Source organism: Mastomys coucha, unplaced genomic scaffold, assembly GCF_008632895.1.
Source record: "Mastomys coucha isolate ucsf_1 unplaced genomic scaffold, UCSF_Mcou_1 pScaffold21, whole genome shotgun sequence".
Classification (NCBI taxonomy): domain Eukaryota; kingdom Metazoa; phylum Chordata; class Mammalia; order Rodentia; family Muridae; genus Mastomys; species Mastomys coucha.
The window spans coordinates 188606403-188625104 of record NW_022196904.1 but is presented as its reverse complement, the minus strand read 5'-3'; the positions used below and the strand labels follow the sequence as shown (position 1 = coordinate 188625104).

The following is an 18702-nucleotide window of genomic DNA, read 5'->3' as shown; positions in this document are numbered from 1 at the left end:
AAAAACAAAAACCAAACCAAACAACCAAAAAAAAACCCCAACAAACATATATATATATATAGATAGATAGATAGATAGATAGATAGATAGATATAGATAGATAGATAGATAGATAGATATAGATATAGATATATATTATCCATCCATCCATCCATCCTAACAAAGCAACTTAAGGGAGAAAGGCCCATAATCCCAGGTTACAGTCCACCATAGCAGGGAAGTCATGGGGCAGGAGCTTGAAGGAGCCGGTCATACTATATCCATAATCAGAAACAGAGACAAAGAATACTTGCTAGTGTTTGGTTCCTTTTCTCCTTTTTTTTATACAGGCCAGGATCCCTTGCTAGGGAATGGGGCCACCCACAGTGGACATGTCTCTCCCAGACATACCTAGAGACCCTATTTCTTATGATTCTAACTTTTCTCAGGTTGACAGTTAATACTGACTATATTATACAGGGACTATCCTTGAACCTGGAGGCATGCTGGCGGCCAGCAAGTTCTAGCAATCTTCCTGTGTTGTGGGAAATATTAAAAAATGAATCCACCTGCAAACTCTCTTTCCCACCGGACCATGTTCTAGTGCCGGTACCATCCGGCCACAACACTATGTCCCATCGGGCTCTTGCTATTTTCTCCCAGCTAGCAGCAACATCTTGCTCACATGAAATGCTTTACACACCCCTACAATCATTCATCTAGCACCTAGTACCCGGTAAAGCATGATTCTTAAGGCTTAATTATCTAATTAGGTTTATATAATAATAAGATCACAATTACAAGATGCCAATACAATAATTTCAGTGCCAAGTGATAAAGACAATGTTTGACCCAGTTAATCTAACCTTGTAAAAACTTTAGCCCGGTTGTTATAACCACTCTGGGTCTGAATCGTCGTCATCTTCCTCTGCCTCCATGATGACCTTCCACTACCTTTCTGTCTCTGCCCTTTTTCCTCCTCATCTTCTAGCTCCACCTCTCTATTCCTGTCCAATCATAGGCCTGCCACTGCCCTAATATGATTGGACAGAGAAAATGCCGCAACACTCCTGTCCCTCCATTGGTTGAGAGAGAGAAGAAGAAAGAAAGGGGTAATTAATTGAGAGAGACATCGAGAGATTGCTTTGCAGGGAATGGGCATGCTGGAGGGATTAGTTTAAAAAGTACTTTCAGAGCTCTGGCATGGTGGTGCATGTTTTAATAACAGCACTTGGGAGGCAAAGGCAGGCAGATCTCTGAGTTTGAGGCCAGCCTGTCTACATCGGTCCAGGACAGCGGGGACTACACAGAGAGACCCTGTGTTGTCCTTGTTGTAACTCCAGCCATGGATGGTAAGTGGACTGTCAGTTACCATTCACTTTTCTTTGGAGGAGAGAGAGAGCTGGTACTTGCTAAGCCTGCCCCTGGGAAGCTGATGTGGAAATCAAGTGTGATTTCCTTTTTGGCCACGGCCACCTTAAGTCAGGGCTCTTTACCAGGTTGAAGTTTGCAGTGGAATCAGGCATATGGAAGCCCATGCAGAATAGAACTTACCCTTTTTAAGTAAACATTTTGGTGGCTTTGAATATGTTTGTAATGCTGCATAGCTGCCTCCTATGCCTAGTCTCAAAATATTCTCATCTCCCTAAAAGAAAACCTTGTTTCCATAAGTAGCTGTTGCTCATCTTGCCCTGTCTCCTGTCTGTCTGTCAACTCCTGATCTGCTCGCTACAGGGATCTGTGTGGCCTGGATGACTCCTCCAACTCTGATCATGGTCTTTTGTTTCTGGCTTCTTCATTTGATATCGTGTTTGCTAGATTCATCCAGGCTGTAGCATCTGTAGCATCTGTCTGTATTTCATTTCTTTTCATGGTTAGATAATATTCTATGGTGGCGATGGATCATGTTCTGTGCATCTGTTTGTCTGTTAATTAACTTTTGATCATTTCTGGTTTTAATTATTCTGAATGTGCTGGACATGTGCGTACAAATAGTTGAATATTTATCTTTTAAGTTTTGGTATGATAAGGATTATTCCAATCCTACAAAGACCTCGCTGCCAACTTTAGAGTTTCTCCAGGAAATTATCTTCCTCTAGAATTCCTAATGGGTCCAGCATGACCTAGGCAGTATTGAATGGCCTCAGGTGATGGCAAGTAGTGGCGTTCCCTTGAGTGACCTTTGTCCATCTCTTGATTACTTCCTCCCCTAGTTTTTGGTTCTTCTGTTTTTTCCATCCAGAGCGGAAGCTCTTGTTGCTAGCTTGAAGAAATAATTTTTGTACCTCTTGCTTAGGTTTCTTTAGTCATAGCCATCATGCTGAACAGTGTTAGCCATAGGATTCCTGCTTGAGGAAGTCTGTGTATGTGTGTGAGGGGGTACATATTCATGGCTATGAGGACATGTACTGGGGTGCATGTTCATGTGTGTAAGGACCTGTACATGTATGTGTGTGTATGTGTGTGTGTTGAGGGTGCATGTTTATGTGTGTGAGGACAAGCATGTATTGGGTGCATGTACACGTGCATGTACATGAAGACATGTGCATGTGTGTTGGAGGGTGCCTGTTCATGTGTGTGAGGATGTGTATGTGTTTGTGTGCATGTGTGTGTGTACATGTAGAGCCATAGATCAGCCTTTGGTGCTATCCCTCAGGATAATGCACCTTGGTTTTTGAGGCCACATCTTGTACTGGATGAGATGTGGCAAGGGTACTTTTCTGATCAGTGAACTTGGCACATCCACTTCTCTATGCTCCCCCAGTGCTTGGATCCTCTTGCCCACACAGATGGCTCCTTAGCTGCTGAGCCATCCCCCGCCTGGCTCCTTAATGAATTCCTAAATGAATGGAGAGGGAAGGGCTCCTGGTCTTGTGACCACTGAGAACCACAGCCGACAGCAGTTCAAGGGGAGAGTCACCTTGAGAAGCTGTGTGCTCCTTGTGGCGCTCTGTGAACACTGGCTTAAGGGATTTGAGTTGGAAGCCTGACAGGCACACTTGGTCCCTATTTATGAAAACTCCAACCAAAGTAAGTACAACTCTGTAAGCATCTGTCATAAGAAGAACGATGGGCTAGCGTGCCTCTGCCAGTTCCATCACAGGACTTAGCTGGTGGCTGCTGCCAGGGCTGCCCTCGGCTGCCCTGGTAAAGCTGACAAAGTGTTGCTGTCATGGGCCACAGAAGTGGGTTCGCTGTGCTGTCTTGTTTTCCAAAGACAACAAGAAGCTCCACTTAAAATAGCCAGTCAGAGGCTGCTTGGCTTGCGATGTCTCCACCATGGCTACCGAGAGAGCAGAGGGAACAGCTGACCGCAGCAGGGGACAGTTACAGATCTTGTTCAAGGTTATGTACTCTGGCAACACACAGGCCTTTCAAAATCATTCTGGGTCATATTTAGCTTCTGGCATTAAGTGATTAATAGCACTGAGACCCCTTTTCCATGGAGAGGGGTACACAGAACCCACAAGGAACATATCCCCCTACCCAGTTATGCATTTTCTGACCTCATGGTGCTTTTCTGCCTTGTGGCAGCATGGTGTTTAGACGTTGAAAACTACTTAAGCTTCTCGCAGAAGACCCTAGCTCAGTCCCCAGCTCCCGTACTAGGCAGCACACAATCATTTACAATTCCAGCTCCAGGGGATCTGATACCCTCTGGCCTCCATGGGCCCCTGCATGCACATGGTATACACGCACGTGCATGCGTGCACACACACACACACACAAACGCACACACACTCACACACATAGAGAGAGAGGGAGGGAGAGGGATGGAGGGAGAGGGAGAGAGTTGTAGAAATAACCCCGCATAGTGCTCTCAACCTAAGGAATGTGTAGCTTTGCGTTCCTGCATTGTGCTCTGTCTTATTTGTTCAGTTTTGTTTGTTTGTGTCTGAGACTGGGTCTCGCTCTGTAGCCCAGGCTGGCCTAGAACTCTAGAGCTCTAGGTAAATCTTCCAGCTTGTATGTCTCCAGATGTGGATTCCAAGCAGCACCGCCATGCCTGGCTCTTTTCCTGCTTATGTTGACCCCGTACCCATGGTGTTTGCTAAGACATTCTAAAAGGAAGCTGTGGACTCACCGGTTTAAATAAGCAACATGGACTGGGACCAGCCACTAACTGTCAGCTCACGGGTGTCTAATTTAGGACCTGACAATATCCCGTAGCCTGGATGAAAATGAAGGTCAGCTTCCAAGAATAGTCCAACAATACCCACTTGGCAAATGATAGTGGAGACTTTTTGGTCAAGAAAGTATTTTCAAATACCTTAAGGATGTTTGAACTCTGAACCAGCTTTGATAAAGAAAAAGAACACAAGGAAGATCTGGGTCATCTTAATCTATGTTTCTCCAAGCAAAGACCCATGTTAGTCTGTTTGTACTTCTGTGATAAACTCTCAGATAAAAGCCATCTGAGGAGAGAAGGTTTGTCACATCTTACAGACTTTTGACCATGTTGAGGGGAGCCAGAGCAGGAGCTTGAGGTAGGAGCCTGAGGCAGGAACCTGGAGGCAGGAGCCTGAGGCAGGAACCTGGAGGCAGGAACTGAAGCTGAGACCATGGTGGGGTGCTGCTTAGTGGCTTGCTCTCCATGGCTTGCCCAGCTTGCTCTTTTATACACCCTAGGCCCACCCATCCAAGGGTGGCACTGCCCACAGTAGGCCAGACCCTTCCACATCAATCACTAATCAGGGAAATGTCCCACAGACTCTCCCACAAGCCGATCTGAGGGAGGCATTTTCTCAAGGGAAGTTCCCTCTTCCCAGATGACTCTAGCTTGTCCTGCACAGGACCTTTGAAGGCCAGTTTAGAAACCTTAGTGCTTGGTGGTTACAAACATGAAAACAGGTGACTTCTTAGGAGGCACCATGACCAATGGGAGCTAGCTATCCCATCTGTGGCAGGTAGACACTAAGCACCCCAGCGGCTATTCTCTGGCTAAGTGTTGAAGACAGTCATCCAAAAGCTCCTCATCCTAACATAATATCCTCTCTGTCTGTCTGTCTGTCTGTCTGTCTCTGTCTGTCTATCTGTCTGTCTGTCTCTCTCATACATACATACACAGAAGGTTGGGAAGTCTAAACTCTATTAAAACCTTAAAACCTCATGTTAGCCAAACCTTGGAACTTAACTTTTTTTTTTCCCCTTGAAACCCCTTACCCTGAGTTCTTGCCATAGATGAAGTACTTCTATAAACAGTCTATTAATAGGGTACTTTATAGGGTCTCTTAAGTCTTAGTTTTCTATTAATAGCAGCTTATAGCTAGCCATAAATTGACTTGATAATTTTGTTTATGAAAAATACTATTTTTTTATGAAAATACTCTAGGTGTATATAAAGTAGCAGGTCTGGGACCATGGGGATGCTGGAACCCTGGGATGCTGGGACAGTGGGGTGCTGGGACAGTGGGGATGGGGGTAACTTGGTTGCCTGTGCTTCTCTCTTTATGGCTTCATGCACTCAGCCTTCTTATCCAGGGAAACATCTCAACAGACCCACACATCCTTCCCGAGAGCCATATGTCTCCTTCATCAACTTAAATCCTTCCGAAGCACAGGTGTTTGGGATCCTTTGTCAAAAAGAACGAAGGCAAGCAGGCAGAATTCCCACTGTTAAAGGCTTTCATTGCCTTTGAAGAAAATGATATAAAAGTGGAGCCAGGTGTGGGCTGGGGCTTCAGTTTAACTTGTTTGTGAACAGCCAGGTCCCTGCTCAGCCCTGGCTCTCTCCTGGCTCAGGAGAGAGGTCCCGAGGCTCACATCTCGGGGCGGGGCTTTGTGATTGTGTTTTGTCTGGTCATTGGTTTTCCTTTGGCGAGTTGCCAACTTACTTCCTCAATGCCACTCCATAGTTCCCTATTTCTGACCTGGACAGTCATCCCAGCACCATGCATCAACTTTCTATATTTACCAGCAGCTGCTTCAGAGATGTGGAAACAATTTTCTCAACCATGAGAAGACAGGAAGCTGGCAAGTAGGACATGCTGTTCTTCATGGAAGAGCCTCGATGGCCTGAGCAGAAAGAAGGGATTGACCCAGCCCCCTGTTCAGCTCCACCTCCTGATGTCAGACTATGGCTCTGCCCAGAGAACAGTGGGTTGTTGCCATAGAATGTACCAGAATACACAGGCCAGCTGCTGTGAGGTGGTACCATCTTACCTAAGAGATGAAGGACTCTTGCTCACTGGCTGGGCTCAGGCACCCGGGTCACCTGCTCTGTTTGCAGGGAGGCACTGGGCAGGGCATGTTGGATCCCAGAGGTTTAGACACCACCTGTGAGACTGGAGCGCCGCCCCACCCCCCAGGCTAAGTGGCCACAGGTGTGCACAGCCCTCAGCAGGGCATCAGAAGGTTCCCTTTCCCCCAGGTTGTCTTTCACTGCTCTGTGACCTGTGCATCAGGGGCCAGGAAAGAGCAAGCTTGAGCTGAGATTAAAGAAGCCCGGGCGTAGTCTTAGCTCTGCACCCTAAACAAGGAAGGAGAGAGGCCGTTGGTAGTTCACTTCTGCCAGGCCTTGTCTTGTGCAGAACCTTGGAATGAAACATAGCAGGTGGCGCTATTATCAGTAGCTCACAGTGATGGAGGTTCCGAGGTGGCCAGGAGCCCAAGTCTTTCCCGCTTCACTGCCTGCCTCCCTTACCCATCTTCTTAGACCTCCAGCTTCCTGCAGTGAACCACAAGCAACCTAAGTCCAGCCATCTCCATCTTTAAAGTTTATTTCGCAACAACAACAACAAAAACCTAATTGTCCTTCTTCAAACCATTGCTGCCACCTAGTGGTAATTATTAGAAACATGGGGCAATTTCAGTTCAACTTGAATTATAAAGTTCCTATTTCATTGAGGAAAAGATTTAACTATGAAGACATTAGAAAAAATTCAGAGTTTTCCAGAGCTTAGGGAAAGAGGGCTGAGTAGGTAGGGCTCAGTGTGTTTAACTCAGTGTTGAAATTCTCCTGCTGTTCAGCGCGATACTATAATCCGTGATGCCATTTTAAACCTTCCAAGCACAGATCAGCTGTGGATGTCCACAAAGCTCTGGTGATCGATATCAAGAGTGACAGAGGCTGAGCGTGTTGGCATGGAGACAAGGGAAGTCTCTGCACTCTCAATTCTCCTGTGAACTTAAAACTTACAATATATTCCTTTTTAAGATGGGGGGGGCGCTATAAAGTATGGTAGGTGTATATGTACGTGTGTGTGTGTGTGTGTGTGTGTGTGTGTGTGTGTGTACACCAGAGATCAGTGTTGGGTGTCTTCCTCTATAGCTCTCAAATATATCTTTGAGACCAGACCTCTAACGGAGCCAGGAGCTCACCAGTTGGATGGACTGGCTGGCCAGCACGTCCCTAGGATCTGTCTGTCTCTTTCCCTGTCTGCCTAGCCAAGGTTATGGATGGACACCATCCACACTGGCCTTTTGCAGGGGTTGTTCTGACCTAATGCGACTGCTTTTAAAACTGTCCATTTGCCTTACCCTCCATACTGTGGCTTTTCTATTTGGAGACTGTTTTAAAAGAAATGCTGTGCCTTTCCATTTTTATCTTCATAGACTATTGCCAGATATAAGATTTTAATGTAATATTCATGATGACATATCAGGCATTTGGTAAACACCTAGTATTACTTTAGGACTATCTTATATTCATAGTTTAGAATGGCCCATACTTAACAAGTTCTTGTCCAGTGGCTAGAGAGATGGCTCAGGGTTCAAAACACTTAATGATCTCACAAAGGACTCAGGTTTCATCCTAGAACCCATGTCAGGAAGTCCAGGTCCAGGGGATCCCATGGGCCCCACATGTACCTGTACACACGTGGTACACAAACTCAGCTAGGTGCTCACATTCGCAGAAGTTAAAAAAAAAATTCTCGAACAGGACATTCTCACCCTACTGTTCAGAACTTATATTTTTAACTCTTTGGATACATATTTTCAATTTTTCACATTCTAGTGGTTAAGAAAAATCAAACAACCGGATCATGTGAGGAGACAAATAAAGCCTTCCTCCACAGGGGGCAGTTTCTTAAGAATTTCTTCTGAGTTTCTCCAGAAATATTCTATTCTGGGAGTAGAACACCAGTGTTCTTCTAAAAGTACATTTAGTTAGAAAACACACACACACACACACACACACACACACACCCCACAAGGTAGGGAGGCATTGCAAATGTATTTCTACAGTAAAATTTTGGGCATGAAATTGTTGGGTCTAAAGCCAAGTTAACAGCTGCTGGCCAAGGTGAAGAACACCTTTGGTCAGAGAGGCAGGATCTGCTAAGATGCTGAAGCAGAGAGGAGCCACAGCCATCTCTGGATGGATTTTCAGAGTGTGTTCAAGGTGGAGGCTTGTGCTGGGTCACTCCAGGAGGACAGATCGGTGATTCAGGTCTGGTAGGAGAAGAGAAGCTGGTCCAGAAGTGCCCTTTCCAAAGAGACAGTGACAGATGTGGCCAGAAGGGGGGGCTGTTCTGTCACTCTGTACATGGGACCCTGTGTCTTATTCTGAACATGGCCACTGAGTGGCCTTGCCTGGACATTGCTCTTTTCCATTAGTCTTGTTTGCTAGAGCGCAGTGGCCACTGCCAGCTGTAGCATTTGCTCCTGTTTTCTCAGACACATGGATTCGGAGTGCAGTAGTGTTGATGTTAACTTCAATGAGCTCTCCCCCTTTACATGGTGTCTCTGCGTTAACACATATGTATTCCGCCGATTCCCTGACACCGTGGCTTGTGGAATAGCCTGCATGACCTTAGCACCTTTTGTAAGGGCAAGTATTATTGAAAGGCTGCTTTTGACAGGCAAGATCTCGGTGCAGGACCAGGCCAGCTAACTCCGATCGATGTTCGTATGTTCATACTCTGCCACATTGTGATGGTCAATATTGATTGATAGCTTGACAGGATCTAGAACCCGCAAGAAGATGGACCTCTGGGCTTGACTATGAGGGACTCTCTAGATTGAGTTGACTAAGGTGGGAAGACCTACCCTAGTTCGTGGGCTGGGTCCCTAAGCAACATAAGAAAGAAGACAGTGAGCTGAGCCTCGATCACTCTCTCCCTGACTGCAGTGCAGCGTGACCAGCTGCCACATCCTCAGGATAAAGCTCCCTTGGACTGCATTCGCTGAGCTTCTTGTTACAGCAGTGAGAGAAGTAACTAACACACGTGCCTTCCAGGAATCTGTCATTGACCGATGAAAGCTAAGGAACTAAGTCATTTAACCATTAGTGGAAAGGCTGGCTTGGGTAGATAAGGAAGGAGAATTTCATTACAGATTTGAGAACGACACACAGTGCTCCAGGAACCACACACACACAGGGCTCCCAGCACATGGGCTTAGCTTCCTCACATGTGCCCTCAATTAAATAAAAGCCTGTGAGGGCTTTCTTAATGTCCTAGCCAAGATGTGATAATTAAATAGTCTCTAGGCCAACTGGACCCCAAAGGGTGCCTAACTCCCGAGAAGCTAGGAGGTGAAGGATATTCATCTGCTGAGATCCACTGAGGTCTGAGCAGCTGCCTCGCCACGTGAGGACACGTCCTGAGGGATTGAGGGGAGAAGATTTCATACAGGGAAATGAAACCGTAGTTAAGAACGTGTGACTGGAAGAGCTGGCTGCACCGTGGGTCCCGGGGACCGCTCCTACTCGGGTTTTTCAAGGGAAATGGCAGTAACCGTGGGCTGCTGCTCTCTTCCAGACTGTGCCGGCTGTGGAAGGGACATTAAGAACGGGCAGGCACTGCTAGCTCTGGACAAACAGTGGCATTTGGGCTGCTTCAAGTGCAAGTCCTGCGGGAAGGTTCTCACCGGCGAGTACATCAGCAAGTAAGTCTGGGTCAGAAGAGCTTGGGTGCCAGCTCTGCTTTCCAGGGTCGCCGTCCTCCCTCACACATGCCAAAGCACATTCCCATTTTGCATCAGTATGAACTAGAGCTGTAGAATTTGTTGAAATAGCTTCATTGTTCTGCTTTTGCCGTGCCATGGCTGCTGTAAACGTAATGGACTATTAACAGTGCCCCAATTTAATAATTAACAAGGTGGCATACCCTACTGTGTAATCAGGTAAGCACCTCGCCATGTCTCCTTTGCTATTTTTTGTTTCCTATGCGATGCTAACATAGTTTTCTTCTCTCGGGCTTTAGACATCTCCCACCCCCCAAACACATGTCATCCAGGCACAGAGCCTGGCAAGACCAGAGCCACAGAAAAGCCTGTCAGGGTGAAGGTTCGTGTTGGAATCAGAGAGCCCTGATGGTGGATTAACCAGAGTTATACAAATCTGTGGCGGCTGGGTGGGTTTTTCATTTGTTTTTTAATGTGCTCTGAGAATGAGGAGGAATCTACCACTCTCTATCTTTTTGTGGCTTTTGAAAATTTCCCCAACCTGGTGATAAGGAAGTAGCTTAATGAGAGAGCCTAGACCCCAGAGTGTGCAGGGCCTGGGTTGGGTCTCCAAAGGGACTGGAGATGTAGTCCAGTTGGTAGAGTGATTGCCTGGCCTGCACAGTACCCTGTGTGCTAATACTGTACAAAAGTGAGTATAGAAATTGCCTGTTCAGGTGGCCTTGGCTTCTTCAAGAGTTGGAGGCCAGCCTGGCTACATAGGACCCTGTCTCAAAAGGTCAAAAACCAAAACAAGAAACCCCAAATCTACCCAATTATATTAAATCATTCATTCGAACATAGTGGATGAGTTTAATTTCACAAATCCATGAAATGATTGAAAAGGGAGCCCGACTCCCACCGCCTAAAACTATGGTTTCTAAGTAGGTCTGGGGTTAAACTGAAACACCCCTGTGAGGGACTAAAGATCTCTACAGGTGACTGTGATGAGCAGCCTAAAGGACAACATGCGTGTCTGGCTTTTAAGTGACACTGAAGACTGCCAGTAATAAGCAGGGTAGACACTCAGGCTTGCTTTCCAACCGGTCTACATAGTAACACCCAGGAAATGGCAGCTTCACCATGCTGTGAGGTGAATGCAGCTGCAGATCAGAGCCATGCTCTAAACCCTCAGAGCCAGAGGGACCTGGGCTGAGGAGGTGATGTTTGAGGTGGTGGGAGGCTCTGGTGGGCCTCTGAATCTCAGAAGATGGTGTGGGAAGGGAGGTGAGACCCCCAGACCTCTGAGGCTGGCTCCTCTGAGGGTTATTTGGGCTACGAAAAGAATACCGGGGTCTCTGCTTCTCAATTCTGGGACAACCAAGGAAGTAGGCACAGTAAACCTGTGGCGATTTGTTGGTTTTTTTCTCTGTCTGGCCCATGGTTTTGTCAGGTCGCTGGGTCTGTGTAAAGATGAATTCCACTCTTGTTCTGTGGGAAGGGCTTCAGAAATGTGGCTTTGGTGTCTTCCGAGTCCTGAATGCAACTTCGTCTTTCAGGGATGGCTCCCCATACTGTGAGAAAGACTACCAGGGGCTCTTTGGGGTGAAGTGTGAAGCCTGTCACCAGTTTATCACAGGAAAAGTCCTGGAGGTAAGTACAGAGGGGTCCCCTCAGACCACCACCATTTGCTGCGGGCCCTCATCCCTTGTGTCTCCTCCTGAGGAGGAAGGAGAGTAGCTGCGGGTAACTGTCTGAGAGGATTCATATCTTTTGCTTACATTTCTTCCAAATGCCAAGGGGAACTTGGAATGATGGAGAAAAGAACAGACCTCCCTTGCCAGGAGCTAAGCAGGCATTTTTTTTTTCTTAGCAGTAAGAATATGATGTCAGACCCTCTGTGTACATCTGTGTTTGCACATGTGTGTTTGTCTGTGTAGACCTCAGAAGCTCAGAGTCTGAGAAAGGAAGGGAGGGTGCAAGGTAAAGGCTTTGACTTTTCTGCCCTTAGAAAGCCACATCCGCTGTGACTCAGAGAACCCTGTGACCGAGCTGAAGGAAGCCTGTCAAATTCAGGTGTGACTGCTTCCAGCCAGAGCTTTGTGCCTGCCTCCTCAGCACCTACCTAACCCTGCCAGCACCTGCCTCTGGGTCTAGCTAACTCCTCTTGGATGAGAGAAGCTGCAGCAAGGAATTCTGGGATCAAAGTTCAGAGAAAACCCAGCTTCTCACAGAGCTATTGAGGACCATCAGGCTGGAGGGGAAAGTAACAGTTGACACACACACACACACACACACCTTCCTGTCTGTAGGGCAGAGGGAATGTGCAGAGCCAGGAAGCCCAGTGACTTTAGCCTGCCGACTTACCAACCCATCATGTGGATCCCTTGGGTGCTGAGTCCATACAGCCAGTAGAGTATGTCTTAGAGACACAGGCTGTCTATCCTGGGAGTCCTTAGGGCGTTTCTGTCCACTCTGGGGGATATTACAACAAAGGTTAAAAGTAATCTCCCCAAATCCCTCTACAAGCTTTCCCCATGAAACATCGAGGGGTCTAATGGACTAATTGTCCTGAGGAGATGAGGAAGAGGCTGTTGTCAAGTACAGTTGTCCAGTGGGAAAGGCTCTAATAGAGAGGACCACATGGCAAGGACACAGGACACACACGAGCAGAAAAGGAGCGTGTTGTGGGGTCCCATGCTGGAGAAGTGAGGGAGGACCCCTCCAGGATCACACTCGGAAGTCTGAGCTTGTAGAGAAGTGAGGAGATTTAGACTCTATAGCTGCAGACTAATAGGACAGAGCCAGGGTGCTGTGGAAAGAATAATTGGGAGTATTCAAACACCTGTGCACACACATTCCCACCCGCTGTTGACAGCAGAGAGAGGAAGAAGCCAGTCAGCCACGCCCCAGTAGATGTCAGGAAGTGGTGATACCTGCTGCACCACAGATGAACCGTAAGTGAAAGATGTCAGGCAGGGAGTGTGGTGGTCAGACCACACAGACAGGGAGCCCATCACCAAAGGCCTAATGACTAGAAACAGAAAGCAGACTGCTGTTTGCCAAGGGCTGGGGAGAAAGCGATAGCGACTGTTTCCGGGACAGTTTGCATTAAGCAAGTGCTTCGGAACTAGATAGGAGAGGCAGTTACGTGGCCTTGATAGTTCGCTAGGTGCCTCTAGATAGTTGGCTTTAAGATGCTGCATTTGAGACTACATGAATTTTGCCTTGAATCTAAAATTTACAAACCAAAAAGGGTGTGAGGATACTGTAAGGAAAAGAGGCAGGAAGATGCGGAACTTGGTACCCAAGTTTAAGGTCATGTGTTTGAATCAACAGATAAAACATTTTTTTTTTACAGTCAACACATGGAAATGTGTTCCCCAAAAGCACTGAGAGGGAACAGGCCTGTGGTTTTGCGTGTGTGTTTACATTTACTTCAACAGCTGCAGGAAGGAATCTGTAAACTATAGCTGTAATCTAGAACATGCCATTTTAAAGACATGCTGGTCCCTCATGTTTTCTCTCTCTGGCTGCAGTCATAGAGGCTGTCCCAAATTGGCCTCAGGTGGCAGGGAAGGCCTGAAGAGTTTAGGGCTTGGACACATTCCATACAAAGCCTCCAAGTCAGTCAGCCTGGGAGTGGTTTGCACTTTCAGCTTAGATTAGAGCCGCCCAGCAGGCTCTGTTCTCCTCAGATGGGTGTGTGACCCAGAAAAATGTCCTGCAGGGGCTAGCACAAGACATGTGACTGCTAGTGACTCAGCTAGGCTTGGTCACCAGGAGAAAGCAGGACCAGTCTTCAGGCCCCACCTCCCCCAAGCTTCATTCCCTGGCCCTGGTGCTGTCAGGTCAGGCTGGCCTCCAACTCATGCTTCATTCCCTGGCCCTGGTGATGAACCATTCTAAGTGTAGCTTTGTCTTCAGTACTCCAAACCTTGTCTTTTTGTTTTAAATTCATTGTATCAGTATACACGTGGTTTTATTTTCTGCATGGGCTGCAACAGTGATGACTTGAAACAATGTATTCTCTCATTTTTAGAGTCTAGCCATTTATAACAATGTATCATTAGAACCATTGTTCTCTCAAATGCTGGAGGAATGATCCTTGGAGATCTCCAGCTTCCCGGCATGCATCACTCCAGGTGCACCACCTCCTCTGCCAGCTACCCTTCCACCCTTCTCCTAAAAGGGCACTTAGTCATTTTATGTAAGGCCATGCCCATCACTCAAATAGTCTGTTCAAGACTCTTGCCTAATTACATCTCTGAATACCGTTTCCAAATAAGTTATCATGTCCAACTGCAAAGACTTGCTGTGGAGGCATCTTTTGCTCATCCAATTCTAGAAAACCCAGAGGGCCCCACTGTGGAAAGACTATAAACATTGGAGCAGAGCTGAGGCTGCTGCATGTGGTTCTCCAAGGGTGCTTTGAAAAGAGAAGGGCCCTAAACAGCCTGTCCAGGTACAGCTGTGTCTCTTGATGTTTGAGGCTGTCTTTCTCTCACAGACACAAAGTACGCATGTAGCTTTCAGAACAACATCCTGCCCTCACTTCTGCCATTTCTCTTTTGAGTTCTTTAACATTGTTTTGAGACAGGTTGCACATATCTCAGGATAACCTCCAACTTGCTATGTGACTGAGGATGACCTTGAATTGTTAATGCTCTTACTTACTTCCATCTCCTGAATGGTGGATTGCAGGAGTGGATCAGCATGCCTGGTTTATTAAGACTGGAGTTATGCATGCTAGACAAGCATTGTATCAACTGAACCATCCCTACCCCACCATCCGTACCCCCCCAACCCCCCGGAGTTGTAGTGCTCACACATTTCTTCAGCCTGATGGGAGGGGGGTAAGCAGAGACCAAGTAGTTTAAAGAAAAAGGTGACAGAGAACCTAGGGATCTACTCTTGGCTCTGGAACTCACCCATTGGGCGACCTCAGGCCAGCCTCTCAACATCTGTAGCCCATCTCTCCTTTCATTAATGGAATCATTCAAAATATGTGTGTAAACCCAAGACTCGGGCGCTTGCCTCCCAGTGCCCTTCCCAGAATGTGAGCTCTCCAAGGCTCTTCTCTGCATCTCTGAAGTCAGAGCCTGTCCCGCCCAGGCACATGACGCACACACCTGTGTCATGCTTCTCTTTATTGCCACTGACTTCCTGTTATCTTTACAACAGTGACATTATCTTTGGGGACCATCTTGTTGTAAATGGTGTGTCTTTAAAAATGCTGGGCCTGTGAGATGGCTCATGCGGCATCCCATAAAGAGGCTAAGCCTGATGGCCTGAGACCCATGGGATCCACAAAGTAAAGGGAGAAACTTGCACGTTGTATGAATGCATGCTGGAGCTCTCATACATCCATGCCCTTCCAACACCAAAAACACAAACGAATAAAATGTAACTGTTCTCTTAAAGTATTTACTAATTGACTTATAAATCCAAAGCATGTTGTGAAAATTGTTATGGCTGGCTTACTTCTTAATTTAAGAGGCCAGGAGCAAATTAGAGTGGAGTATTAGGGTTTGTTGATCACCTCCTCCCTCCAGTGCCTTCTTTGAACTGTCCTTGGAATCAGCCCCTCCTGTTTCTCCCCCCCACCCCCACCCCCCACACACACTCTGGAAGCTGCAAGGTGACTCAGGTCAGTTGTCCATGCTAGTGGGCCTGGGGCTTCCCTTTCCTACAAATCTCCCTCATCTTTGGCGGATGCCCCCAACACCCTTTTCCCAGGTGCTGAAAGTCATCTGTGTGAAGAAGCAACTGTAAATCATTTTGTGAGGACAGCCAGTGAATTGTAAACAAAGTCTGAAGGGCAGTGGGAAGGAGCTTGTCCAAGTCTCTTCCCTCAATCCTGGGCTTCCTCATCTCTTTATTCTAACTCCATCCCTGTCACCCCACCACCCCAGGGAGCCCCTGGGGCATGGCTCACTCTCTCACTTAAAACAAGTGGCCCTAGCCATTGTCCCTTCTGCCTAGGTGCCTTCCCTAAGGAGGCACCTGCTTCTGCTACCTCCTGGAGATGGGGTGGGGGACCTTCTTCTGTCCTTTCTAAAAGGAGCCAGGCAGGAGCTGTGTCCTGGTTCTCACCACAGGGGTGGGAAGCAGTCTCAATGTTCTTGCTTAGGTCACGCAGGCTTTCCTGGTTCTCTTCTCACCAGCCAACACCTGCAGGCTGAACTGGTCTTTCCAGAATGAGTGGTGATGTCTGTTTTCTTGGGGTGCCACAGGGACTGTGTACTTCTCTCAGTAGCAGCTTCTGAAGAGCCTGACCCTTATAAGACCTCATTAGAGCCCCCCCCCCACCCCTACTCCATTGCCTGTGTAAACCTCTAGACCCATCCTGTCTTGCTGGTTAGCTTGGATGGGATTTGTGCTTGCTCTGAAACCCCTCCTGCTCAATTCCTGGCTGGGGGGGGGGGGCGGTGGATGGGATCACAACAGGATTCAGTCAAATCCTTTCTCTGGATTCTCCAAAGGATTAAAAAACAGTAGTGTTTTTCTGTCTGGCTTTTTAACTGATTAAAAACCTCCTTTTTCACAAAGTGTGGGGCTTGGAGGACAGATGCACACTTGGTCACATTAGAAAATGAAGCCACTGGCCAATTCTTTTTGGTGGGAAGATTTTAGGCCGGTAAGTTATCCTATAGCATTTACTCAGACAGCTCTGGTTGTCATCTTCAAAGACATGATATGCAGAAAACAACCTTTCTTCCTCATCCTGTGTGTGTCACCCCAGGCAGAGCTGGAGTGGCAGCCCTGGCTGGAGCAAAAGGCATCCTGCCTACTCCGGTCTGCTGTTCTGTCTACTCCCGTCTGCTGTTCTGTCTACTCCGGTCTGCTGTTCTGTCTTCACACCAATTTGTTTTGTTTTGTTTTGCTTTGGTTTTAAACAAACCAAAGCAAAACAAAAAACAAAAACAAAAAAAAAAAAAACAACAACAAAAAAAAGGTTTTATGGGTTTAATATTTTTGAGAATTGGGGAAGGGAAAAGGATCAATTCCCTTATTGAGTTTGTAAGCTGTGCTGTGCCCCAGGGGACAGTGAGCAGCCTCAGTGTCCTGACTTTGTGGAACATTTGCAAGTGATCTCAGAACTGTTTAATTCAGACAGCAGGCCCGGTAAAGTGGTCCAGGCCTTCACCACTGACCTCCATTAGAGGAGAAGTCACAGAGTGCTGGGGGATCTGGAGCTAATTAGCCACAGACTGAAATTAGAAAACAGGTCTCTGGATTCTCAGAAGGGGCACACGTGGGAGCCCTCACACATTCGAGCACAGCCTGCCACAGTCAGATTACTGGCTGTGAAGTGTAGCTTGCTGAGGGACCTGAATTTAAGGCTCCTGGTGGAGAAGCCCATCTCGTTAGTCCTGTTACACCTGTGCTGGAGACAGATGCTTGCTCGTTCATTGCTTTTTTGTTTTTATCAGGGTACAAGGCGGCGGAAGCACCTTGCCTTCAGGGTGTCTCTACTTCATTAATCAGTAGGCCACCAGAACACCTAGCATGGCCCTCAGAGAACACTGAAAAGTCTCCAGCTCGAGGGCTCAGCCTCCTCACAGAGCTCTGGCCTGGGATTCTTCCCAGATCCACAGATGTTCTAGAAGGTCTTGTGAGGCAAGATGGAACCAGAGATACTTGTACTGGTTCCTCACTCCAGACTAGCAATGGGTGGTTAGAGCTGGAGAAATGGCTTCCAGTTTTTGTTCTGTTTTGGAGATGGGGGTCTTGCTATGTTGTACAAAATGGATTTGAACTGCTGAACTCAGCTACAGTAATAGGTGAGACTATAGGAGGCCATTATAGTTCCACACCTGGCTTGAAATGGTTTCATTGTAGATAAGTTAAGCAAATGGTGGTATATCCACATAATGGAATATTTCTTGGCTGTGTAAAAGGGTGAAATACTGATTCGTGTTACATCATGGATAACACTTGAGAACACTCAAAATGAAAGGAAAGAAGCAAGTCACAAAAGATCATGGGTTTTATGCTTCTGATTGCATAAGCTATATAGATTAGGAAAGTGTATATAGATTAGGAGATGAAAGTAAATTACTGGTTTCCAGGTAGTGGGAGGAGGAGATAGGGTGACTGGTAATGGGCATTTTGGATCAGGGAGGATGAAAACATCCCAGAATTAGACAATGGTGTCAGTTGCACAACTTTGCCCATATATTACAAAATGCTGATGTGTGTACTTTAATAATGTGAATTAGAATACCTAATTTGCATCTCAACTTGAATGTATACATATGCATGTACATAAACAAACACACCTGCTCCCTTTGCAAAGACTAGGGTGACAGTTGGGATCCTCTTATCCTGTGTCTATAAATGACAGAAAAAAACACACACCTAGGCGTACACACATACCACACATGCATATGCATGCATATACACACGTGCACACAGTGCACACACCCCTCACCCACCCCATGGCATGATCAGAGCTGTCTTAGCCCCTGTGTTCTACCTGTCCTCTCTGCAGTCCTTTCACAGTTTACCTGGGCAGCCCTGAGAGCAGAGAGGCCGGTCACTGGCATGATCTTTAATTGCAGCCCAGACAGGCTTGAACTTTCTGTCATCCGCACTGGGTTCTTTGTCACTGTGGAAGGAAAACCTCGGCCCTTCCTGGGGCCACTGGTTGCCACAACTTGCAACTGGGCCCTCGATCCTAGAGGGTGAGTCTCAGATGGAAAGTGACCTTGAGTTTAAATTCAACCCAGAGTCTGTGATGTGTTAGCTGTGACACACTGTTTGCAAAGAATAACTTCACCACTCCCATTCTTAACAGTGGGAATTGCCCCACTTGCAGTAAAGAGAAATGCTTCAGGAAGATGTGCCCTATCCCATCCCTCCACCCCCAACTCCCTACCCCCACCCCCA

The 18702-nt window shown here is 47.1% G+C and overlaps 1 protein-coding gene across 11 annotated transcripts in view; it reads left to right on the top strand.

The window, feature by feature from the left end:
* Positions 1-18702, top strand: part of Ablim1 (actin binding LIM protein 1) — a 295395-nt gene that overhangs the window by 188298 nt on the left and 88395 nt on the right. For all 11 annotated transcript variants that reach the window (XM_031390813.1, XM_031390824.1, XM_031390818.1 and 8 more), the window contains exons 5-6: positions 9684-9810; positions 11367-11460. In XM_031390813.1, the coding sequence (XP_031246673.1) occupies positions 9684-9810; positions 11367-11460 (221 nt within the window). The remainder of the gene's footprint in view (positions 1-9683; positions 9811-11366; positions 11461-18702) is intronic.